This window comes from Centrocercus urophasianus, unplaced genomic scaffold, assembly GCF_019232065.1.
Source record: "Centrocercus urophasianus isolate 14NV4802_14NV808 unplaced genomic scaffold, USGS_Curo_1.0 seq_2, whole genome shotgun sequence".
Classification (NCBI taxonomy): Eukaryota; Metazoa; Chordata; class Aves; order Galliformes; family Phasianidae; genus Centrocercus; species Centrocercus urophasianus.
In genome coordinates, this window is record NW_024884755.1 from 13,093,014 (window position 1) to 13,118,522 (window position 25,509).

General features: G+C 42.7%; 1 protein-coding gene across 2 annotated transcripts in view; it reads left to right on the forward strand.

The window, feature by feature from the left end:
• Positions 1 to 22,921, forward strand: part of GAN (gigaxonin) — a 36,588-nt gene extending 13,667 nt beyond the window's left edge. For both annotated transcript variants that reach the window (XM_042821281.1, XM_042821282.1), the window contains exons 5-11: positions 454 to 575; positions 1,045 to 1,157; positions 1,919 to 2,068; positions 2,326 to 2,462; positions 3,106 to 3,234; positions 8,874 to 8,983; positions 10,101 to 22,921. In XM_042821281.1, coding sequence (XP_042677215.1) covers positions 454 to 575; positions 1,045 to 1,157; positions 1,919 to 2,068; positions 2,326 to 2,462; positions 3,106 to 3,234; positions 8,874 to 8,983; positions 10,101 to 10,282 — 943 coding nt within the window. In that variant the 3' untranslated portion in view covers positions 10,283 to 22,921. The remainder of the gene's footprint in view (positions 1 to 453; positions 576 to 1,044; positions 1,158 to 1,918; positions 2,069 to 2,325; positions 2,463 to 3,105; positions 3,235 to 8,873; positions 8,984 to 10,100) is intronic.
• The last annotated feature ends 2,588 nt before the right edge of the window (positions 22,922 to 25,509 follow it).

Genomic DNA, 25,509 nt, shown 5'->3' on the forward strand with positions numbered 1-25,509 from the left:
GCTTCATCTACGACAGCTGTGGTTCTAAAGTAAAGTCATTATTGGTGCACCTGAGGTGCCAGGTGAAAATTGGTGTGTCACAGAATAATCCCTTTCTGTACCAGAGCAGTTTTAGTACTTGCAGCACTCTAAAAGATAGCTCATTATTACAATTCAAATAACATTTTGCTCATCAGTTTGTAGTCACTTTGCTGAGAGGTTTCTGATAATCTCTATCCATTCTTTTGTTCAAATTTGCTCCTAAAAAAAATAATACAGGTAAATGCAGTATGAATGAGGGGGGCCTGCTTTTTATGTCTCCAGTGTGTAGAAAACTAAACTTACCTTATCAGGGAAATGCTGCACTTTATGAATGTATGTTGTGGACAGCATAGCTTTAGATACAAGTAGTTAGTTAATGGTGAACTTGTAAAACTGTGCTTTGGTTTTGTTTGTTCCCTACCTTGTGTTCAGATCCCGGAAACCAACGTCAGTGATGCGGTGTATGTGTCCTCTTTATGATCCCAATAGACAGCTCTGGATTGAACTTGCTCCTATGAGTATTCCAAGGATCAATCATGGAGTGTTGTCAGCAGGTAAAGGGGAGCTTTGTTTTTGTAAAGGCAGTATTATGGAAACTTACCAGTGCATCAAAATATGAGATACAGTTTATATATGTTTTTTCTTTAAGATTACGTTGCACTGGGCTTATTTCATGCTTCCCCTTTGTCTGCCCAAAACATCACTTTATTCTGTGAAAATCCCTGTCATAAGAGTGTCTTACAGTCACCATCCCCAAAGTATCTGTTGGAATCTGCTCATCTGTTTTTCCAGGAGTGTATTGTGTTTTGAGTGAATTCTAGTTGCTGCATCACTGAATGTGTTGAAGAGTATCTGCAGTGGTAGGCTTCAGTGTGGGTAGAACTTTACTTCTTGCAGTCCAGAGCTTGACCTGTGACTGATCCGAAACTCTCAGCAAACGCAGGATACAGCTCACCAGTCTTGTTGCCTTGCTCAGTGAACACAAGTCCTGTTTTTAAGATCACATTGCTTTTTGTTTTACAGAAGGATTTTTATTTGTGCTTGGTGGTCAGGATGAAAACAAGGGAACGCTGAGCTCTGGAGAGAAATACGATCCAGACACCAATTCCTGGAGTTCCTTGCCACCGATGAATGAGGCAAGATCATTGTTTAACTGTTGGAGTTGATTTTTTTTTTTTTCTACTTTGGCAAAATTCTGCTTCTGCAGAATTATTATCTGAATCTCTGATCATTTGCATCTTATGCATTCAGAGTCATGCTAGGGATTGCTTTCTGCTTATACCCTGTTGCTACCTGTAGCCTGTTAATGGCTGCAGAACTGGCAAACACAAACTGTTACTGAAGAGCTTGCCATGAAGTTGAACTTCAGGAATTCCTTGCTGTCAAGTGCCTGTACTTGAGCTCAAAGGAAATCCACATTTGTAGTTGTGATGCATTGTGAGAGTAGAGACCTGAAAAGCAACAGCTTTGTTTTGGAGACCACTGCTGTGCAAACTGAAATATGGCCAAGCTCTGTTATTGGATTTCTGCAGCGTTGCTTTTGCTACTCTGTTTTTTTTTTTTCTTTGAATATCCTTTATATTCTTTAATTGGAGAATATAATAATCTTATTTGTGAGATTCAGACTTTACTGTATTTTATATATATATATATATATATTCCTATATATATATTCCTGTATATATATATGTATATATGTGTATATATATGTATATACATATATATGTATATATATATATATATAAAATATATATATATATTCCTATATATATATAGGAAAAACACTGTAGTAATTGATACCAGTATCATTGGGCTGAGAGACACGAGAGAAGACTGTATTGACTGTTCACAGTTAGCACTTATTTTTTACAGTGCTAACCTCATTGATATTCCTTAGGCACGGCATAATTTTGGTGTGGTGGAGATTGATGGAATTCTGTATATTCTGGGAGGCGAGGATGGTGAAAGGGAACTGATCTCTATGGAGAGCTACGATATTTATAACCGTACCTGGACCAAGCAGCCAGACTTGACTATGGTTAGAAAGGTAAGAATTACATTGTATGTTACCACCTTCCTTGCTGTTAAACAGTTGCAACCATCCTGTGTATCATAAGGCTTTGCTTCAACTGGTAACTAGTAAGTAGTATGGGAATGAGAGCACATCCTTGTTTATGTATATTAGAACCATGGCTGAAAACATTTGTGCACAATACATGTAAGTGTATGTAAGTGTGTGTGGTTAGTTTTGAGCTCTTGGTAAAATGCATTTGTGGGTAATCTTGTGTTCCTATCTTTTTTGAGATTGGCTGCTATGCAGCTATGAAGAAGAAAATCTATGCAATGGGTGGAGGCTCCTATGGAAAGCTCTTTGAGTCTGTTGAGTGTTACGACCCCAGGACTCAACAGTGGACGGCCATCTGTCCTCTGAAAGAGAGAAGGTGGGTGAAGATGGAGCTTGGGAGGGGAGAGGGATGGCTAGACTGCTGGAGTCTATTCAGTCAGAGCCCCCCAGAATAGTCACTGAAGCACCAGTATTATTTTTGTTTGTTTTTAAGTAAAGGAAGAGTTGACTGATGATGTCATCAGTGCTGTGTCAGTGTGTGTTTGATAACGTGTGTGGCCTTTTTAACACTGAAGTGCTGATGCTCTGATGAGTGAAAATTGCCTTTATTCGTGGGGTAAATCCCTCTGTATTGCTGTTAGAAATCACTGAGGATTTTACTGTCTTCCTGATCATGGTGGCCTGTGATTGTAATGCCAAGATGTGGCTGAGCAAAGAGAAGTATCCCATCAATCAAAATGTTTCCGTAGAGGTATGCTCAGCATATTACAAGCAATGCTATCCTGAGGCAAAGTGAAGAGTAGAAATCATAGTTCAGTTGGAACTTCAACATTTTCTCTAGAGATAAATGCATAATGTAGTGGTAAATGTGTATATGTATATTTTTCATCAATAAATGGCATATCTAAAAATACATGTAAAAAACTGAAAAAGTTCAGAAGGATGGAATGTTTTTTTATATCTTCTGATTGTGTGTTTTTTGTATATTTTTTTTTTTTTCTTCATTATTGGATTCTTAGGTTTGGGGCAGTGGCCTGTGGAGTTGCCTCTGAGCTTTATGTGTTTGGTGGGGTCAGGAGTCGTGATGACAGCCAAGCCAGCGAGATGGTGACGTGTAAATCTGAGTTTTATCATGATGAATTTAAAAGGTAACTAATTATAGCTATAAGCCTAGGGAATACATACAAAACAGTCACAGTTGGCTTTTGAAACAGTGTAGATTCTTGTCATAGAAAAGATGCTGTGGGTGCTGTTCACTCCACAGTTACCTCCACCACTGTGTGTGGCTGATCTCCTCTTGTTTGTTTTGAATCTGCTTCTGACAACTTCATTTGTTATCTCTTGTCTCTTGTTTTAGAATCTACTTAACTGCCTGTGATAACTGTTTAAAACATTGCTTATGTTAGTCTGAATTTTATGGATAAGTTACCTTATGCTCTGGGTGTAATTGGAAAACTTTTGTACCTCCAGTGTTTTCTTTTTGCATTAAACTATAAATTTCTTTCTGTGTTTTCTTTTTAATCAACCAAATTGAAATAAGACTCTGCAGTCAGATATCTCAGAGAGAATTGACTGTGGTGGAGTTTACTAAATCTGTTACGAGATCACATCTTAGGATGTGACCTGTATAAAAGCATATAAAAATCGTATAGCAGTGGGGAATTTGTTATATAATCTTATTCCAAGGTGCAGATGTAAAGAGACTTTAATCTCTGTATGAAATTGACTTTTTGTTGTTCAAAGTGATGTCCAAAAGAGCTCTAACCAGAAGAAGCTGGAGGGGTAACTCACTTCAAGGTGGTTATGGGAAGCAGACAGATGATAAGAATCCTGCTGATTCTCCCTGGTGTTTTCTGTTCCTTTGGGGGCATGGGGAAATGTTAAAAGTGAATAAGCCTTAGGGCAGGAGAGTTTGCAGAAGGTAAATTCTGGAAATAGATGCTGTCCAACAAACTGCCTCCTGCTTTTAGTTGATTTGATGGAAATGTTTCCAGACTGATGCCATTCTTCAGGTGCTCTGTGGCTCACAATTCCTTACCAATGACTGTAAACTTGTTTCACTGGTTGGTGAAGTTTGAGCACAGGTGAGTTGGTGCCACCTGCTGTCTGCAGCACAGGTACCTGCCAGGCAGCATTTCTAATGCCTGCATTTCTGTTTTTGCTTAGTGGCATCCTAGGGAGTTACAGGATTCGACTAAAGATATAATACAGTTCCAGTCACTTCAGCTCTTGATCTTGCACCCCTTCTGTCATGTGAGTGCCACAAGGGTGTGCTGGCACGAGGTGAGGTAGCAGTAGTCTGACTGTCCAGCTGCAGCTGGAGGCACTTGTAGGGAGCTGCTCAGGTTGTCTCTTTATCTTCTGCCTTGCCAGTGCATGTCATTTGTTTTGGAAATTCGTCTTAATGTGACCTTGAGTTAGGGCTGTAGGCAGCAGATCTACCTTTGCACTAAGCACTTCTCTGCTCTCTGCTTTTGGGAGAGCCCTTTGTCATCGTTGGAGCAAGAAGTGATGTTCGTTACCAGAAGAGGGTGCTGTGATACCATGGTCTGTTACAGCAGCAGCCAGCAGGGACTGGTAGTTATCTCCAGATCCAGACACAGTTACACTTTGCAGGGTGAGTGCCATCTGTCAGAGGCAAGACAGGGCTTGAGGAGCCTGAGCTGGGCCTGCTTAGGGACAGCTCCTCCTTTTCCTTAGTGCATAGTTAACGTGGTACGTACAGAGTCTGATTCGTCATCTTAATGTTTTGCAGTTATTACAGATTATTTATTATTGAAAAGCATGTATTTCTGCAGTAATAGTTTCTAAAACAAATAATAGTAATCGGTCTCCTTCAGACCAGCAACATCAAGGAGCCAGGAGGAGGGAAATTAGCACCTCTGAACTGCCAAGAGCTTATTCATTTTCTCGTCAGGATGAAGAAATAATACTGGAACTATCTAATTAAACCTGAAATACCACATTGACTGTGATGACATGATTGACAAAAATCTAGAAGCATTAGGATAAAAGAGAAGATGTGTGGAAAGGTGGTATACGTTTGCAAGACTGTTTAGTGACAGTGAGCCAAAAGCACAGCATGTAAATTCCAGCTGTGTATCCAGAAGGGTTCTGTAGCCAAAATTCCTAATGACTTTTCAGTAGTTGCATGTTGTTATCTCATTCTTTCTAATGAACCACAGAGTTTTCTGGGTTTAATTAATTTCAGAACTCCATCACGTTTGCTTTCTGAGTGTGAAGCACTTCTGGTTCTCTGAGTTCAGCTCTCAGATATTGGTGGTTCACAGCTATGGGCAGCAATAGGCACGTCTCATTTATGTGTCATAGCTCTTATTACCTGTGAACAGAGGATGTAGCATCATCCTAGGAACCCTAGAGCCCGTGAGGAACTGAGTTACAAGTTTTGTTTAGTGTATGTGAATAAGCATATGCAATTACATCAATGTGTAAATCTGCTTTGGACTGGGTAAAAAGGCTGAGGCTTAGCTTTATTCTGATGGTAACTGAGTCCAAGATAATTCACAGTGCATGGTCTTTGAGAATTGTAGTTCTTAAGTACAGTACAGACTCCTCCAAGGACTGGGAATATGCAGAGTTCTTCACCCTAGAAAAAAACAAACATTGAGTCCTGCTACACTGTGCTACATAAACAAGTAGTGAGATAAATGAAGTGAGATGGAATACTAACATAAACATGAAATATAAACAGAGTACTGTAGTAATTTATATTGTACTTGAAAAATTTCTGTAACTGAAATGTTTCAGTTAATAAATATTTTGTCAGTTTGTCTTTAGACTTACATGAGTGAGCATAGGTAAGTAGAATACAATTGGAGTGCAGCTTTCTTGAGGCTGCAGATGCAGATTTTGAAGGCAGGGGTTGAGCTTTGTGTGCATGCATCCTCTCTTTTAAAACACTACTCAAGATAAGAATTGATTTTTAAAAATGTGAAAGTGGGAGATGTGCAACGTGTGCCAGAGCTGTTGGTGTGCCCTGTCCTTGGCTATAGCCATGGGTGGGCTGTCAGTGCAGAATGGTTTTCTAAACCATTTTTGTTTTCCTTAGCTCCTCATTCAGAAGTTTGCTGCTGTACTGGGGAGTAATGGTGAGGGGTGCTTGCTCTGAGACAAGTCAGTTAACAACTGCTCTGAACAGTCACTGAACAACTACTTAAAATATTTATTGTGCTGATGGGCCATCATGGAAATAAGATATTTTCAGTGATACGTGAATGGTAAACCAACTGATTTTGTAACATAGTACTAGGAAGAGTCTTACATACAGTATCTTGGAATCTCGTTACTAAGAAATGCTTATGCAGATGTAATGAGAAATCTGACAGCACTATCAGTCAGCCAGTTAAGAGGAACACAGAAGAGGTTTTCATTCATTTGCAGGCTTCCTTTCACAGCTTGTGTTAGCTTACGGTGACGTGTATGGAATACATGGGCTCTGTTTTGTGCCTCAGCGTGCTTCCCGTTTGGAAATAAAAGTTACCATCCTGCTTACAGCTTACAGCGGTTCAGATGAATTTATTTGTCTGTATCACTTTAAGACAGAAAGAAAAAAAAGATTTCTTCTCTTTTTAAAAGGTTTCAGTGGAAGCATATTTCAGTTTGATAGTAATTGTTTTTGTCTCTAGTTAGGCGCCGTCTCCTCCGCTGCTCTCGGGTTGGGTTTGAGGAGACCCATCCTGGAGAAGCATGTGAGAGTGACGTTCCAGAGAGTGTTTTCACATTCCTTTTTTATGGTGTTTTTTCCATACTGTTCCAGCAGTAGGCACAGCCCACATTGAGCTGGAGCTTCGTCAAGTGCTGATGAAATGTGACCCCTTGCCCTTCCTGTCTTTGTTCCTTCCTAGTTCTAACTGTGAAAACTGCTGTAAGCGTTCCTGAAAAGTTGTGGCTGTTCTTTTAAAAGACCTGTTGAGAAAGGCTGAGAGTGAATTTTCACAAGCAACCACAGATGCTTTAATTTCTTCTCTCTTTTCTGAAGTGCAGCAGTAGTAAAACGGTTGGGTCCCACACTTTTTCCTTTAAACTGGAACCTTGGGTTTCTAGTGGAGCCAGCCCCCAGAGTTCGTGTGATTTCTGAACTTGATGAGTAGCTAAAATAACCCATCTAGTGTTATGTGTTTCCTTCCCTTGACATAGGCCTGTGTTTACCACTAGAAAGCAAAACAACCCCTTCCTCCCCAACAAACCTACAGTCTTCCTCCTCCATTTCTCTGCCTTTTATGCACCCTTCCTAATTTGAGGTAACTTGGTGCTAAATGTGAAGCTACTGAATCTGTTCCTTTCCTGCAGCAAGGGAAGGGAGCTACTTAAACTTGCTGAAAGGTGTTTTGTGGTGTAACAGAGCTACAGTGGTTCAGAAAAAGATTGCTTTCCTCTCATCATAGTTTGGTTGCTGTCCTTTGCGACAGCTGCAGAGGACAACATTCCCATGCTTTTCCCATTCCCATGCTTTTCCTAAAATCCCAATCATTTATTGTATAGCACAGACACAAAGTTGGAGGGAGAAACTTTTGAAAGCCAAACTAAGGGATTAGCTGTCCCAAGACAAATGGTGTGTAACAGCATCTCCTTTGGTGCCAGAAGGGAGGCTTCTTACTTCTGAATCATGAGTTAAGGCAATACAGGATTTTCAAAGGTCAGCTGTGAGAATATTTCTGAACTTTCCCCTCAAACTAACCAGGTGTGGGATTGGAAATTGAAGGACTGTTGGCAAGGCTTATCCAACTTTCCTGTTCTCTTTAAATTATTAAATAATAAAAGATGCAGGAGCGGTCACCTGAAGCATCATTAATTTGTATTGTCTTCAGTAACTATGACAGCAGCTGCTCAAGTGCAGTGGCAGAAATTTCGTTCAAAGCCATAGAGAGGGAACTGACAGCTCCAGACAGGGGACATCCTTAAAGGCCACCGTGGGTAAAGAGTATGTACTCACTTGGCTACCAAAGGTTTCAGCATGGAGAAGCGTATTTTGCTTGGTAGGAAGGTCAGGCTGTTGTAGTGTTAAGATGTAATATCTTAAATGGGAACACGGGAGAGTTGTAAGATTACAGAAGGAGCTGGGAAGTGATTGAGAAGAGCCTGATACCTGATTGAGTTCTGTTTAAATTCCGAGGTGAGGACGTTTCTGTCTCCAAATCTCTTACAATTTTGAGTTCCAATCTTTATGCCTTGTTTAAAATGAAGCACTGCCAAGCGCTGCATTCCTCTTACTGGGCAAGGGGATTCTTGTAGCTGATAATGTGCAATTGAAGAAGTTGAGGAACTATAGATGGGAAGGCATTGCTTCATAACAAGCCCTTGCTATAGCAACATGTGATTTCCTGTGCTGTGGACTATTACAACTATGATTTTGATTTATTTATTTATTTATTTAAGATAAAGTTGCTTGAAGTTGTCTTTGTAGGGACAATTGATTGTTGCAGCTGTTGCAGAAAGGGCTCTTACATGATTGCTGTCTTCATAAGATTACCGGTTGTGTGTAAGAATTTGTTTCAGATTGGGTTATAGAGTGAAGCAATTCTGAAATAAAGTAACTTCAGCATGAAGCATCAGAACTTGACAAATAGCAGTACTGTGTGGGCTTCCCAGCTAGGAGGAGCCAGGACTGTCTTAACCTGGACAATGTTCCCAGCAGTTCTTAAAGTCACTTGTGCACTCTGCTTTTGGCTCGGGATGGTGGCTGGAAAGAGAACCTGGATTTTTTTTTTATGTGCTAGATTAAAAAAAATAAATCATACAGCAGTTCTCTGTTATTATTTTCTTACAGGTGGATTTATCTAAATGACCAGAACCTGTGCATCCCAACTAGCTCTTCTTTTGTGTATGGAGCTGTGCCTATTGGAGCCAGCATTTACGTGATTGGAGATCTTGATACAGGTCAGAATTAAAACTAATAACTTCTGCTTATTTTCTTGTAGTATGGGTTTTTTTTTTAATATTATACATTTAGAATAAGAACCTAGAACTTCAGTTCTCTGTGATCATAGATCAGATTACATTGTTATTGTTGTCTTCAGAGAGTTAATGCTAGATGTTGAGAGATCTATAGTGGTTTGTTGTTGTTGCTGTACCTCTTCAAAAAGAAATTGAGCGCTGTAAACATTTGGTTGATTTGTTGCTTGAAGATTGGAAGAAATCAGGACTAAGAGATTGTTAATGCATTCATGTAAATATGAGAACAAAATTAGTGCCAGGGTTGTTCATCCCATCTGTATGAGAACTGTTGAGCCATGGCCTGACCCACTGATTGAGCACCTGGGGAAAGAACCTGGTTGGCCCTGCAGGCACAGGTGAAGGCAATTCAGCTGTGTGAGCAGAAGGGCTGCAGCCTGGCTGCACCTCTCTTAGACCTCATTTAAGGGCTGACTGCCACTGGGAAGGATCTCTTTCTGGAGATCCCTCCTTGGTGAAGCTTTCCCCTGTGAACCTGGAATCTTCTGATACAGGTGAGCAATCTTCTTCCCTTTCCTCATAGCACCTTTCTGTTGTGCTGGTCCTTTTGTCATCCTGCCTTTGTAATGCCTTTCCCATCGTATTGATCTGTCCATTTGCTGCACCATTCTTGCAGCAGTAAGCAGGTAGTTCTGTGTTTTGGGCCCTCATCTGTGCTGTCCCTGGCTGTGGTAGTGGCCCTTACCTCTAAGTCTTAACCACACAGGTGTGCTGCCAAACACATTTGTACTCCTCCCACACAGCTGTCAGCATCTGGCCCTGCTGTAAAAGATGTCTGAGAGAGTACGTGTTTTATGGCTGTGTGTGTGTAAAACAGGGCTTTCTGCACAATATAGAACAGTAAAAGTCCAAGCAGTGTGTATTAGGGTAGAAGAAATGTCACAGTTTCCTTTTGAGAACGATTTCAGCAGGGTATCCAGAAGCCGATCTGCAGTCCTGTGCGTGCTCTTGTTCCCACATCTCCGTTATTAGAGGTGAAATGTGCTGGTGGGTCCAGTATGTCTTTAAGCATTCTTCTCTCTTTCTCCACATGTGGCTTTAGGTACGAATTACGACTACGTGAGGGAGTTTAAGAGAAGCACGGGGACGTGGCAGCGCACCAAGCCGCTGTTCCCATCGGACCTTCGCCGTACTGGCTGTGCAGCCTTGAGGATTGCAAACTGCAAGCTCTTCCGACTGCAGCTCCAGCAGGGCTTGTTCCGCATCCGCGTTCCTTCCCCGTGATCCGTGTGCTGGCAGTGGAGGAGACTGGAAGAGTTCTGCGCAGTCCACCATATGTAGCTCTATATAAAGGAAAAGCTGAGAAATTACAACTGAAACTTACACTGTATGCTGTGCTTTGGTATGGTAACTGTTTTTGTTTTAAATGCTTAAAAAGCTTGAGTCTCAGTTCTTGTTTCGGGAACAAATAACTTACGTAAACATTAAAAAGAAGAGGGGGAAAACGAGGGGGGATCGAGGAAACACCTTCAGTCGTAACCATTTGGACTTTACAGTGTGTTATTGAAGGAGATCTGCTGTGTCTGGAACTGGTGGGAGCTGGTATTCCTTTGGTGAAGTTTATTGGAAAGAGAGAAAGATTTAAGGTGCGTTTCCCTTGGGGGGAACCGATAAGAATAAATGTGCTATCTTGCACCAGATAGCTCTAATATGCAGAATATTATGAAAACTATATGAAAACCAACCTCCCTGGTGTACTGCAAAGACTGCTGTTTGACTGTGATGCCACAGGAGGCGTTGGTTGTTGCACCTTTCACTCCTAGTCCTTCCTCAAAGCTAAGGTCTGTGCCTAAAAATGGTGGTGGTGTGTACATATGTTTTTCATTCATTTGCAATGTTTTCATTCCTAAAAATATTTTTAATATATTTAAAATGGACTAATCTAAAATGGATGCAGTATACTACAGAGAAGTAAACTGTGGTTTTTTTATGCTGACATTTGGATAGCCTGATGAACTGGTATATAGATGGGCAGCATGTGTTTCTGCATGGGGTTTTGGAGGTCGTTTCCTTGCAATAAGAGAAAATGGTTTTTGGAATGGTTCATGACAACTGCTGCTCTTGGTAGAAGACAACGAAGCTTGAGAAATTAAAGAGAATAGGTTGTGTTCCTTCCTACTTCAGGGCACTTGAAAACTAGGAGGATGTTGTTTTTTTATTTTTAAGACTGAGGATTATAGAAACATTTTATCTCTGGAGCAAAGGTGAAATATGGCAAGGATACATTTGTTTCACAGAAATCAGATTTTTGTATTATCACTTGCAGGAAATTTGTACGGCTATTTTAAATTGGGATCAAAAGTTGGTGTGCTAATGATTTCCATGCTAGGGCACAGAGTCTTGTTTACTGCTGTTTGATTTTGAAAGCTGGGCTTTACGGTGTGGTTATAGTGAGGAATTCAGTATCTTGCGTTTTATTTCCTATTGAGTCGTGTTCAGTAGTGATTTCGACTGACTTCTGTTCTTGGTAAAGATGGGCTGGTAGAACACTGTACCTCACTTCTTGATTTCACTGTTGTTTATGATGGGTGGGATGCAACTTGTAGTTATTTAAAGGTTATTTAAAAGTAATACAATGAAAGAGGTAGAAATAGAAATGAGGCCTCCTGCCCTTCAGAAAAAGATTTTGTACAACCAGTATTATAACTAAGTACAGTACTTTCCATGCTGCAACTTCATGGACCTCAGACACCAATCTGCCCTCGGTTGTGTTAGCATCAACCCTTGTCATTGTTGTTGAATCTCCTTAGATCTGCTGAAATACAGTCCTGAACTCACACAAGAGTTACATTCAACTAAAGGTTCCTTGATGAGGCTTTCTGAAACTTGCTTTTGCTCAGTCCTTCCACAGTGCTGATGTGTAGTGGGAATTACTCCGGTTCTGAGAAAAGGGGTGGGGGGAAAAAAAGGCAACAAAAGAGGGCAGCAATCAATCTGTTGGCCATTATTTATTTATTTTTTATTTTTTACAATGCTGAAGTGCTGCAAAACTTGAACTGTAAACATCAATTTTCTGACCTCTATTAGATGGCATATTAAAAAAGTTTATATATTTATGCATTGCGGTGAACTTGATATGTGTGTATATATAGTCTTTAGGTTTTAAATTTATATATAATGCTTTACTACAGAAATGTGAACCACTATTTCCATCTTCAGCCATCATGTGAAATAAATCAAGTGCTGTTGGCTTATCTATAAAATCTCCCCTCTTCAAAAATTTCATGTTAATTTTGTTTCTTAGGCAAAGTGCTGAGATCCTGTATTCAAAAGTGATTGAATGTTTCTAAGTATTTGAACTTGGTTTTCTAAGTGCTTAGAAAACTCTCAGAAACTGTATGTAGACTTTTGCAGGCTGCTATCTCCTGAGTCCCTGTAGCTCCCCAGTACACTTGAGGGCATTTAGTGTCCAGAAGGCCTAAGTAATAAATGCACATAACAAATCCAAATCATATATGCATTAGCAGTGTTTTGTGGTTAAAGTTATTGAACAAATGTTTACAGTTGAAGTAGGATTAACAGTAGGTATTCTTACTTTTTTTTTAAAAGGTAAATAAAGCGAGCAGTTCTGCTCTAACCGAGCTGTATTGCAAATGTGCTCAGCTAGATTTGACTGAGAAGCTGAAGTCTCTTCACCTGAAACAGTTAACTTTATTTCCTAGCATGTGGCTGGAGGTCAGGGACCAACCCTGTGCCAACACCTGCGCCTTGAGTTTCAGGTACGTTCTCAAGGCAAAAATGTAGGCGCTCCTGAGATCTCAAAATTGTCTTTGTTGGCCTTGCCTGGAAATGTTTGCGTGTTGTGGTGTTGTGTTACGTTAGTGAGCGGTTCCTGGAGAGCCGCTGGGCACAGAGGAAGGTGGGAAGTGTCAGTTGGTGTCAGTTGGTGTCAGTTGGCATGCTCAGTGACCGGTGCCTCTCTGGGAATGTGAAATTGTGCCCCTGGTTGGAGCTGGGCCTGGAAAACAGGGCCCTGCTTTCCTAAAGAGAGCCCTGCTGTACTGCTGATGGTGTGCGAGGTGGATGGCTGGTCTCTGTGCAAGGTGAAAGAGATGTTTGGCTTGATAGGGAGGATTTGATTCCAGAAGTACTGATTGGAAGGCACTGACCAGCTTCCTGAGCCACAGGGTTGAACTGGGTTCATTTGTAGGTGCTGCCACCCAGCCCCCTGTGCTGCCCTGGCACCAGCCTCCCCTGCACAGGATGGCCAAGCCACGCCTGAGGCAGCTCCTGCATTTTCTCAGCTTGCAATCCAGGAGTTTTCCAATGATTTGGCAGTTTAGTAACTATTTAAGTTGTCCTTGCTTGGCATGGTGCTCTTGATAGCCAGTCCAGCTCAATTCCTTCTAGCTTGAATCGGCCTTCATAAATCTGCACGGTTGCCCCACAGGTAACTCGTTGAGCCGTCCTCTCAGTGAGCTGCCAGGGCACTGTGCTGCTTTCTGGGGATCATGACAGCAGGCAGCCATAGTGCTGAAGTTCTTGGGACCAGGATGTTCATCCCTGTGCCCCTTGACACTGTGTTCACCACTGCAGGTTTGGGGTGGCCGTATCCTGGACTGAGCCCAGCACGGTCCCGCACAGTGGCTGGGCCACATGGCAGGGGTGGCTTTTTCCCCTTCACTGTGATAGGGATGGACAAACTGGTAATTGTAACAGAAAGCCACCTGTGATGGAATGGAGGCTGCAGAAGACAGGAGTCATGGTGGTGTTTCTTTTCCCCCCTCACTCCATGTCCTACCACTGTCCTCCTCCCAAAAAGAAAAGACTTTTATTCTTTTTCCTGGGTATGAGAGATTGTTTTTGGGTAACAGAACTCCTGGCCTGGTTCCTGTTGCTCACCTGTCCTGTGTGGACTGCTCTCCAGCTCTGGGGTTCCAACTCTCATTCTCTTCCTCAGTTGAAAAAGGGATATCCTGTGTAGGGCCTTGTGCTCTGCGCTGTTCCGGACTGCAGCAAGGTCTGCACATCTTTAGATAATTCATCAGCTATTCCTCAAGTTTTCACTTTTGTGGAAATGCTATATCAGCTCAACTGTTGGGGTCAAGTGGCTTTCAGTAGCTTTGACAGTGCCTCATCTTTAAATTAAACTCAAATTAACATGAGATTACGCGACAGGCAAACTTACCAAGCCGGCTCAATGGTGAGAGCAGACAGGCTTGCATCTCTTTGGTGTTTGACAGCACAAGACTTGCATGTCGCAGCATCTGCTTCTGAGTCAGACTTCTTGCTGAAGGTACAAGTGTTTCCATCAGAGCTCCCAAGTGCCTGGCTTTCTTACCAACTCTCCTTCTAGAGAACATCAGGCAGCTTAATTAATTTTTTTGTGCAGTATTTTTTGTGCCTGCGTGACTTGGTAAATGCAGAAGAAGCGAAGGGTTTAGGGAGTGCTTTCCCTGCTTTGGCTGCAGCATCTCTGGTGAGCTCAGTAACTGCACTGTCTGTACTGCCTGCCTGGGTTTTGGTGATGCACATTTGCCATGCCAAGTGCAGGATGCAATAACAAACAGTAGTTGTTACAAGTGCCAAACTTCTGTTTCCTCTGTGTATAGCAGTAATTCAACTCTTCTGTTCTGTGTGGAGGTGCTGAAAACTCACTGTGCTCCAGAAAAGAGTTTTTGTTTTGTTTTGTTTTTTTTTTAAATGAATGTTACTTAAAACACTGTAAATCTTTAGCTTTTTTTTTTTTTTTTTTAAGTACTGTTCTGCAGTTTTGTGTTACTCCTCACAGCTGCCTTCAGCCATCACTCCGTGTGGTGCATGCGGACACTGCTCTCTATTAGAGCACTGATGCCATGCAAGTGTATAATAAATGGCAGCTGACAATAGGTTTTAATATTTAAAATGATAAATACTTGGGTAAAGTACAATTCAGTTGAATTAATCTTATTTGCAGGAGGAAGGTTGTCTCTGGGGCGATGTGGATATGGCAGAGGACACGGGCATACTTCAGATTTTAACCGAGGAGTGATTCTGTGCTGCTCAGTGACGCTTTCAAAAGGCTTTTATTTGATGTAGGGCATGGATCCTTCATGTAATAAGCATCAAGGTTTTAGGGTTTGTGTTCTCTTTACTCCTTGGAGTAATTAACCAGCTTTTTCAGAGCGTGGTGTTAATTATGTGCATACTCGTTTTTTGAGGCAGAGGCTACTTATTCTGTGTTCACTCGGAGTACTTTCCTGCCGAAGGCTGAGCTGGGGCCTGTGCTGCAGTCACTGATGCTGTAGCCTTTTGATATTTGCCATCTGCTGCTGTTCTTGTTTGCTGTTGGAGCCTTGAGCTGGGCTGGGTGTGTCTGCTTTTCTGTAGCACATTGCTTTGGCAAGAAAAGGGAGGAGAGATGTCTGAAGGTGGAGAAGCTGGGCCAGTAAAGCTCGCTGGGAGATATAAAGCGTAAAGCCAGTAAGATGGGGGTGAAGCACTGCTGTGAAGATGACATCTGTGTGCTGTGAATGTTACTGACAGGTCATCTTATGATTCAGTTCTCTTTTTTTTTTACGTTTATTCAAATGGGAGGGATTGCAACCAGGCTTCAGAGCAACAACCCCAGTCAGCTTTGTCCTGTGGGAACTGCAGCCTTATGTTGCTGTGCTCCAGTAACCAGTTCTCTCAATTCCTTATTAACAGGTACCCTGAAACAATGCATTAAAACCATTCTAAGTGCCTAATGAATTAGATGAACATCTGCTAGAGGCTATTTATAGTAATGGGGGTATTAAACAATAACCTGCTACCAACAGCTGATAATGGTGTAAATTTGTTAGTGATACAAAATATTTTTTTTTAATAGCTTATTCAGGATAGCTGCTCAGTAGTTCCAGAAGTTGTCATCTGTGTGTCAGACTTGTTTAGGAGAAGCGTTTAAAGGTTATTTGAAATAATGTGCTGAAAGTCTGGAACTTCTCAGTGCAAACAGTTAAACCTTGCTGCCTGGTATCTGTGCAGGATTTGCGTGTGGCTGCTGCACGCCTGCCCCAGCACCTCAGTAAATGAACATGCTCAATGCCATTGCCTACCTGTGCCCTTGAATGTTTGTAATGAAATGAGGCTGTACCATAGGCCTGTAAAAGCTGATGGATTTGATTACAATGATAGGATAGACAGAAGCATCCCTGCTGTAAGGAACATCTATTATGTTACTGATAAAACACAAATATGTATTTTTTTTAATGCTGGGTGCTTCTGAATCACCACGTATTGCCCTTTTTTTTTTCTTCTTTGTCTTCCTTTCTTCATGTCTTGTCAATTGATGCTATGATGTCCTCCGGTTTTGTCAAGGGCGAGTTTCTTCCATCTGTGCTCCTAGCCCCAGTCACAACCTGAGGGATGTTGTTAAGGTGGGCTGTACGGCAGGCTGCCTTTACAGCATCATTCCTGCCTGTCTGCATTGTCAGTGTGCTGCCGCCTGCATGCATTTCAGAACAGAAATCAAAAACACTGTGGAACAAAATTGCACTTGATTAAAAAGCAGGAGCCGCTTTGGAAAGCCTACATTTTTGCATGGGGTAGGCAGTATGCTGTAAAGACTTATCACTGTGACTCTTCTTGGATGTCTCAGCTTAATGATCTACACGCTACAGCTTCAGCCTGGCAGCATCTGTTCAATTAATTTGTGCGTGAAAGTGGGAAAGCGTTCTCATCTGCCACGTGTTTCACCATTTCTTAAAAAGCAAAGCCTGTTTCCATCTTGGAATAAGTGAAACGGTGCGCTGGAGGGCACGGCAGGGTGGTCGTGTTGAACAGACATTCCCTGAAGCTGCGTGGAAGTTCTGTCCTGATAGGGAGCCGAAGGGTAGCCCTGCAAGTGGTGCTTTCTCATAAACTCTTTGAGAACAGGTCTTAAATTACTCCAAAGGACTCTTCAGGATTGCTCACAGTGGCTGAGATCTGTTCTAGCTTTTGTTTGCATGGACAAACACCTCAGCTAATTTTGAGCGTTTCTTCCTCTCTCTGGCTTCCCAAACCTAAAGTTTTGCTTCTCCCAATTGAAGCTTTCTGTATCTAAGGGTTAGAGGTGACATTTTGCAACTTCTGATATCTTAGTTTGATTGATTTAAACAGTGAGCTGTGTTCTTGTGGGCATCTCAGAGTAGTATTAATACCGCCTGGTAAGCAGTGAGGAAAAAGAACAATAAAGTGTGTTTTTTTTGTTGTGCACAGCATTAGCTGTACTCACCCGATGGGACGAGGCTCTTTGTGGCACAGAGCTGGGGTGATGCTGCCCGTTGCTGCCTCTGCTGTTGGGAAGCAGGGCTGGGATGTGTCAGGCCTGGTGCCTGAGAGGCTGTCTGAGGGTCAGCACAGCCAAAGCCTTGACCCAAAACATCTGGGTTCCTGTGCATGCCCTCAGTGCACTACTGCTTTCTGGCCTTGGTTGTTCTGTCTTTCAGTCTTACTAGCATGCCTTTGATTTCACCCTTGTCCCAGATTTCCGTTTGGATCAAGTGCTTTTGCAGATGATCACTCAGAAGTGCTTCTGTGGGTCAGAGAAGGTCTGCACAAACTCGGTGCTGCTGTTGCTGCTTTCTGCACGTCTTGGCGTCCCCTGACAACCTGCCCAGTGCTTGTGGCTAACAGATAATAAAACGGCTGCTCATCAAGCTGGTGCTGTCTGCAGGTTAATCATCACCTGAGCTGCTGTGAGCAATCCTTGATGTGGGACATGTGTATCACGCCGTGTGTACTCTGTTCTTTTGGGCACACGTTTGCCTTTGGTCCATAGGGGGGAAGCCCCTGTTCCCAGCTACCTCATTTTTTTTTTTCCTGCACTTTGTCATATCGTCTTCTTTTCTTTCATTGCATTTTGTCCTTCAGTGAAAACCTGGACCCAAACATGAAGCAGGGCAGAATGATGCCGTTGTCCAAGGACAGTTTACTTTAATTTCATTTTAAATGCATGTTTCTGTAACGGAAAGACCAAGGTTGACCTGCAGCTGCTGTAGAAGTAAATCAAAATTATGACTTGAAAGTAACTATTATACTTGTAAATGAGAGAAGCAATTGAAAGACTGACCTGGTGATTTTTATAAAGAGAAAACTCAAAATAGGGATGTCAGCTGTTTCTAAAGGCAGATTGGGTTTTTGCTCTGCCTCTGTTCTGTGCTGATTTGCCTCTGAGCTGGAGCCTCTGTTTTCCTAACAGATTCACAGTTTCTTCTGTAATGCGAAATGTGGGCATACATGGGGTTTCCCATTTACTGATCCGCAGAGAAAAGCTGCCCAAATGATCACCAACCTGCCATACCCGGGGTTGTATTTTTATCCATTTCTTTGGGACCTTCAAGCATGTGGGTTTTTGCTTAGCTTGAAGAATTTTAGGAGAAAAAAGCTTCCCTCCCTTCCCTCTTTTTGCCTCTGAAGGTGCTGCTTTAGCATACTTTTGATTTCGTTATGCTGTGCTTGGCTCCACAAAGCAACAATGTAAGCTGATTTCAGCTTTTGTTTGTGCTTTTATTGTTTGCGTGTACTCAGTGCTTTCTTAACAAATAATCCGTTTTCATTAGACAGCTTCCTAACAGCAAAAGGCCTTAATAATGCAAGGTGTAATGGGAAAGTGCTGCCTTTCTTTCCTTTCTGTCGAGACAAAAGGAAGGAATGCTGCACAGGAACTCTTCTGCAGAAACGTTCCGTGGCAGCTCATCCTAACATTGAGGTGAATGTAGCAAGTGTTGTACTGGGCACGCACAAATAGGCTGAAAGAAGGGGCTGCTGGTGCTTCTGCTGACTGTGCCAAGCAGGAGGCTCTGGAATAAGCAGCTTGGCACTGTGGTGGCTGTTCAGTGAATTACAGCGTCCGCGCTGCCCTCATGTCATGGGAGGATGGAAAGGCTTTTGGGCTGTGTTAGCAGAGATCCAAGGAGTTCTTAGTGCACTGAAATCTGAAAGCTTGGAGGCTCTGGAACCTTTTCTGCAGGGTGGATGAGTACAGATCTCAATAGCCTGGGAATGCCTGGCTCCCAGTTTTTTTTCTTTTTCTTTAATTAAATAAACAAACGTGTAATCGCTTCCCTCTTTGTATACTTAGCATTTAATGGCCTGGAGCAGCAGCCTTGACAGTTTGAGATTTTTCTTTTGAAGGCAAAATTAAAACAAAGTACCATTATTCAGATGAGTGCTCTGCCTTCAGAGTTTTGCCTCTGTATGTTGCTTTATTGAGTCCTAGGAATCTTGCAGGATTGGACTAACAAATTAAAATACACAGGTGAATGCTGACTAATGTATTCAGTATAATTTTGTACTATGAAAATATGTTTATTTTAGCATAGGAGAATGAAATAACCGCCTTGATTAACAGCTAATGATACCTGTATTCCATGAGCCAGGCAATAGGAGGACGATGGGGTGTCATGCCGTTCCAAGCACTCTGCTGCTGCTCATGAAGGCTCAGCCTTCTGTCAGATCTAAGATATTAACGACTGCCAGGATATGGTCAGAATTTATTGTTGCCTTTTCTACAGAAATGTCAGTGTGTTGTGGTAGAAAGTCTCACTTTCGTTGGTTGCCATTGCTGGCATGCAGTGGGACAGCTCGATTTACTGCCATCATCCAGCTGTCACGCTTTGACTACTGTGCGATGGATGTTTGCTATTACAGGCTTTCTATATGCATGTGTTCTCTGTGTCTTTCTGTCCTGTGTGGGAATGAGCTTTTGCTTTATTTGTTGTTTGTTTTTTTGACGTGCCTATCCCCAAATCTTTGCGTTACCTCAAAAACGAGCCCATTCATTGCTGAGGGCCAGGCCTTGGGATGCTCTGACCTGAGCGTGCAGTGTCTCTTCTGTGAAAAAGTGGGGAAAAATAAGAAGTGCTCTTTGGCTTCAGTCAAACTATGCAACATAGAGCCCCAGAGAGCGGGATTCCTGCTGCTACAGAAGAAGCACGGCTCTTGTGTCCTTCCTAACCCAGTCCTTGGTCCAAGGTTAGAAGAACTTGTACTAAATGGCTGCCCAAGAATTCTTTGTCGCAATCAACTTGTGTGCTCTGGTTTTCCTCCTTCTCCCCTGCCTCTCTCTGTCTGGTTTGCTGGATGTTCTGAGTCTGAATGGCATGGTGTCACAGTGTACCCTCCTGTCCGTCTCGTGGTGTTGCAGTTGGAGCTTGTCTTGTAAATCCACCAGTGCAGCTCACCCACTGGGTCAGTTGGGGCCACTTCACAGTGTTTGCATCTCTTTGCTGTAGGATTTTTGGTGTGCTGCACACTCCAGGTAGGTCTGACTTGCTCACGTCCCCCATGTTGTCCTGTTGTGGCGCTGGTGCTTACAGTGACAAATACCTGTCATGTCTCAAATCCAGTTGTTTTGTTTCCACTGCTTGTGCATGTATGTGCGCGTTTGATTTTGCTGCTTCCATCACCGTTCAGGGATAAATGCTCATGTGGTCAGCACTGTTGAAAATCCTTTGTTCTCCCATTGCATCCATTTTCCAGTGCAGGTTGTTCCTTGTGTTCCTCTTCTTGCCCCTGTTCAATCTGTGTGCTGTTCCCCTGGTCCTGCGTCCCACGAGTCGCTCGTCTCTGTCATGTCCTCTCACCTCTACATGCCTCCTTCTGAGCAGTTCACTTACACGTGGCATTTACTCACCCCATGGTACCTCGTACTGCGTCTCCTTCCTAACTCCACTTACTGTTTTGTCTCTTTAATTCAGGTTGACCTTTATTTATTTTCCCTTATTTCCATCTCTTCCGTAACTTGGGAAACAGCAAATCTCCCTTCAGACATCTGTGTATATTCCCTCCCTAGCACATACAGTGTGAGGGGTCCAGAACCTCTCCATCCCTAACCCCAGGCTCTTCATAGCACTAGGAAGTACCAAGTCTGAAGGCGGTGTTTTATTTCTTTGGGTAATTGAGAATATGTGGCAATTTTCTTCTTTGGAAGCAGCCAACGCGGTGAGCAGTTGGTCTGCGAGAAGTTCGTTATACTCAGTATTCTTAATTGAGAAACAAATTATTTATTTTGGGGAAAAACTGTAAATTTTTTTGTATTTGTATGTCAAAGTGGCCTTTAAAGGAAAAGCACATAAAATATTTAGATTAAAATTGTTTAGTTGTGTAATTTTAGTGGGGATTTTTATATTGACAGGGTTTCTATGCATTTTTCAAAATCTATTTGCTGTTCTGTGTTAAAATTATTGGAAATGTTTTTAAAATGTGCATTACCACATTTTCCATGGTTGATCCCTTCGCAACCATTCCTTTTAAATACTGCAAAAACTTTAATTAACCCTGTGAATTAATTTTTCCCCCGTAACTATTTGCATTAAGTCAATGTAAGGAGTTACAGCATGAGTATGTAGCTGTAAGGGAATAATCCCAGTAATGTAGCTTAATTGTGGAGAGACTTTTGTGAGAAGGGCAGTATGCAGTGTTTCAATTGCACTTAAAAGGCTAAGTTAGCAAATCGAGTTCTTGCTGTACCTCACTCATGCTTTTTTAATATTATTTTTCCATCCTATAGTGTTTACATAAGCATTATTAAATATGTGCTATTTTATGCAGTATGCAATTCTCCTTCATTTTGTTGGGATAAAACTGATGTTACCAGATAGGAACAAGTTCTGAATGTGTGTGGTATCCTAATGGATCTGGTGTGAGCTTGGGGGAGGGAGAAGGCCAAAACAGGTCCGTCGGTCTGTGGTTTCCATTTGGACACGTGCACATTTTCACTGAAGCTGAAATAATGAAACTTATGATGGGATTGCAAGTAATGTTTGTGTATTGGGGGGGGGGAGGGTAGGGGACAACCGAGGGGCAGAAATACCTGTTGAGTTGTGCTGCAGCGCGTTGCAATGGCCTCGCTGCCTATGCAGCTCTGGCCTGAGCTGGGTATGTCAGACCCTCCCGTTAGTGCTCTGGTTTTACTTTCTGTTCTCGAGGTGTGATTGTAAGGTTTGCTAAGTCGAAACTTCCTGGGGATGGTTGTCAGCTGACGCCTCCATTCCATCATTCTCAGTATGCGTTTTGATTTTTGCTCAGTGCAGTTTAATGAGAGGTGCCACATTGCTCATAGGCGAGCATAAGTGCAAGCTTCTGGGCAAACAAGCACTGCATGCTACTGTATGTTTTCATAATTGGAAAAAAAATGTGCAATTTTGATGGCACTTTGACCTGTTGCTGAAACACTGGGTCTTGAAATGGAACAGACTCAGCAATTGAAAACACTCTGTGTCTGTTAGATGTCATGAAGATGAAAAAAAAGGCAGTTCCTCAAGTTGTACCCACAGATCATTCGGTATTGATTTTGGTTTTTAAGAGACTTATGATTTGTTCTTACAAAAAGCAAACACAATAAACATGCTTATTGGTTTACTTTAGTTGCCATAAACTGCCCAGTGCAGAGTCTGGCCCACCTCCACCCGTTTGTTTTCATGGAGTGGTCGCACATAAAGCTGTAACAGAAGCAGAAAGCTGTTTGCTTACACACCCGTGACACGACTTGCAGAACGGCTTTGTGGCTCAAACACACAAAAAGGGAGGTGAGAATTTCCCTGGATGAAGTAGCACTCGCTTTGTTTACGTGTTCGGTATAATGTTGGGTGACTAAAGGGAGGTTCCCTTCTTCAAGTGTTTGAATTGTGCTTTGGAGACTTAGTGGCCACTGTGCAAATTGTGCTGTAATATTGTACCAAGGATCAGTGGAAGTGTTTTATCTTTTTTAATGTCGTTTGTATTTGACCGGGTTTTATAAATGTAAGAAAACAGAGTGCTGTATTTTGATCTGAAATTTGCGTATGGTAAAGTAACTTTGCTTTATGTATTGGAGGTTTGTTCAGAACTTGAATTATTTTCTAGAAGGGTACAGACCAAAATTAATTGTCTTAAAGGTGTTTAATAAACTAACCAAATAAAACATTGATGGTTTGAAAACTTGTCAACTGCTCATATGATTTTTTTTCTTTCTGTTTTTAAAAGAAAGGAAAAGCGTGGTTCAGGATTGTCTCTCAAGGTCTTACAAGGAATGAAAGAAATGCAGTAGATTTGATAAATATCCTCCATCTCCCATGAGTTAGCTGTTTTATTATGGAGCTGCTACATACCAGAAATTTAATCAAAGAGGAAAACCCACAGGAAATAAATGAATGAGGAAAGGTGAAGGAACTAAAGTGAGAGGTGGGAGTGGTCGCTCTTGGGCTCTGTGAGGGCAGTGAGTGCTGGTGACAGCAAGTCCTGATGGCCGTTCCAGGGGCAGCGTCTGAGGGCAGAGGCTTCTGCTCACCTGTAAAAGCTTGGACAATTGCTTGAAGGTCTTCATCCTCCCCTGCAGTCGCCTTTGTTCGCCTTCTTCAAGCACTGCTGCTTTCATGAGACCTTTGAAAACAGAGGAGGAAAATATTTGAAGCAGAACAGCTCCCAAGGACAGGTACAGAGTGCTCGTTCCAGGGCTGCCAGATACTCAGCAGCCATCAGTTGCACTATGGCATGCGTACGTAAACTCATGGAGCCCAGGGAGCTGAGCTTTATGAGATGCCAAACGGCTTCCTGGAGCAAAGGCTGTGGGCTGAGTAAGAGGGGCACAGCTGTGGGGGCTACGAGTGGGAGTACAACAGGAGCAGGGAACTCAGCACTGCCGTGATGTTCGTCTTCAGGAGAACTCACGACTTCACCAAGAGCTCCACCTGCTTTTTCTTAAATGAAGGGACATGGAGGTAAGGTCAAACATGAGGTAGGTGGGATACGAAATCCGAGGTGTGGGGCTGACTGAGGGAAGTGAGAAGGCTCCAGAACACTGCAGAAATGGGTGCTGTACAGGCTAAAAGGTGATGGTGTAGGATAGGAAGGAAAGGTAGCTATGTTTGCTCTGTGGAAGCCTCCGTCTGTTGCGCAAGAGCCGTGCCAAAGTGAAGCACAGGTCCTGGACTGCCAGCCACACTGGTGCAGAGCCCAAGGCCTCCAGTGCAGACATGATAGGGAAGCTGGTGTTGGTTTACTACTTTTGCTGGTGTTCCTGTGGTTGTGGCTGTGCAGATGGGCTCTGCCATATCTCCTCTGTCTTACTGATTCTTGGAAACAGAGGAGGGTGAACTTGGATTCCACAGCCTGGAATGCTGTCTGGGGGGAAGAAGGCTGCTGCTTGATTTCCTTTAATTTTTGTGCACAGTGCAAATATGAGATGAAATTTCTCTTTATCCCCCTGAACTTTCTTCCTAAAATAACACACAAAACAAATCCAGAAAAACTTCCTTTATCAAAACGTTCTCCAAATATTTAGCTGAAGTTGCCAGTGCAGGGGAACGAGGCCTCTCTGTACTTCCTCACCTACAAAACGTGTCACCAACAGGACCTGGGACTTTGTGATGCAATCCCTCAGGAAAGGTCTGATGCCCACGGTTGTTTGAGAGTAGTTGGCAGAAAGGAGCTTTTACCCTGACCTGGGAAGGCTGCATCTCACTGGCTTTCTTCTGGCAGGAGTGTGCCAGGGGACATGGCACAGCCAGCAAGAGCAACTGCAATCTGAGCTGCTGGGGAGACACCGGGGAGGGAGGCAGCCTTGGGTTTGCAGTGCTGGGCTCTGTGTCACTAAGGTGCCATCTGTGTTCTTTGCAGAGCCCAGGCGTCAGAGCAGGTTTCCACCAGGCCAAGGTTTCCAGGTGAAGAAGAGAGAGGTGTTGTGGGGAGGAAGAGCACCCAGCTGGCAGCGCAGTGCTTTGCAGAGCAGGTAGCTGGCTCCTGTTCTCAAGCAACTCAGATCGAGCAAAGAAGCCCCGCTTCTTGCTAAGCTGTTTCTAATTCAGCCCTTTGGCACGATGACCACTGGAAACTGTCAAACTAACTGAAGAATGAATTGCTGTTCAAAATTTGTATCCTTCACCTTTTGTCTGGAAGCTGCTGCAAAGTCAGTCAAAACAAATGCAGATTACATAGGGAAGGGAGCAGGTAACTCGGAATGAGGGGTGTTGACAGATTGTGGCTGCTGCTCCAGGTGAAGGCAACGGCCACTGTTATTTTTACTTTTTCTCCAGGGTGTTTGGACTTGTGCAAGCTGGGCTCTGTCACATGTGGTCTCCGAGGAACTGTGAACCCCAACACTGTGGGCTGGGCTGAAGGAGTTGGCTGATGGAGAATTTACGGTAAGAGCAAATGTATTTTTAACCACCAGGATATGCTTATCGTCAGGAAAGGGCAAGCAGCACTCCTATCTCTCCAGGGAAGGGGAAGTGTTGAGTGTGGCTTTAGTTTTTTCCAACTCTTTCCAAACTCTGAAAGGTTTTTTCTTCCTGAGACGTGTTGTCGGATTAAATCGGGGAGTTAAATAGACATGAGTCTTGGGTCACAGGTGAAAAATGCTAAATGCCAGGCATGCAGTGTTTTTCCATTGCATATAACATGTCTTTATCCCTTTTGTGTTCAGGAAAGACCTTTGGAAAGACTGCTTTGAAACTGATTTTTTTTTTTTTTTTTTTTTAAACACACTGAGTGTCTGTCCAGAAGATTTTCATTTTTTAGGGCAACTTTGA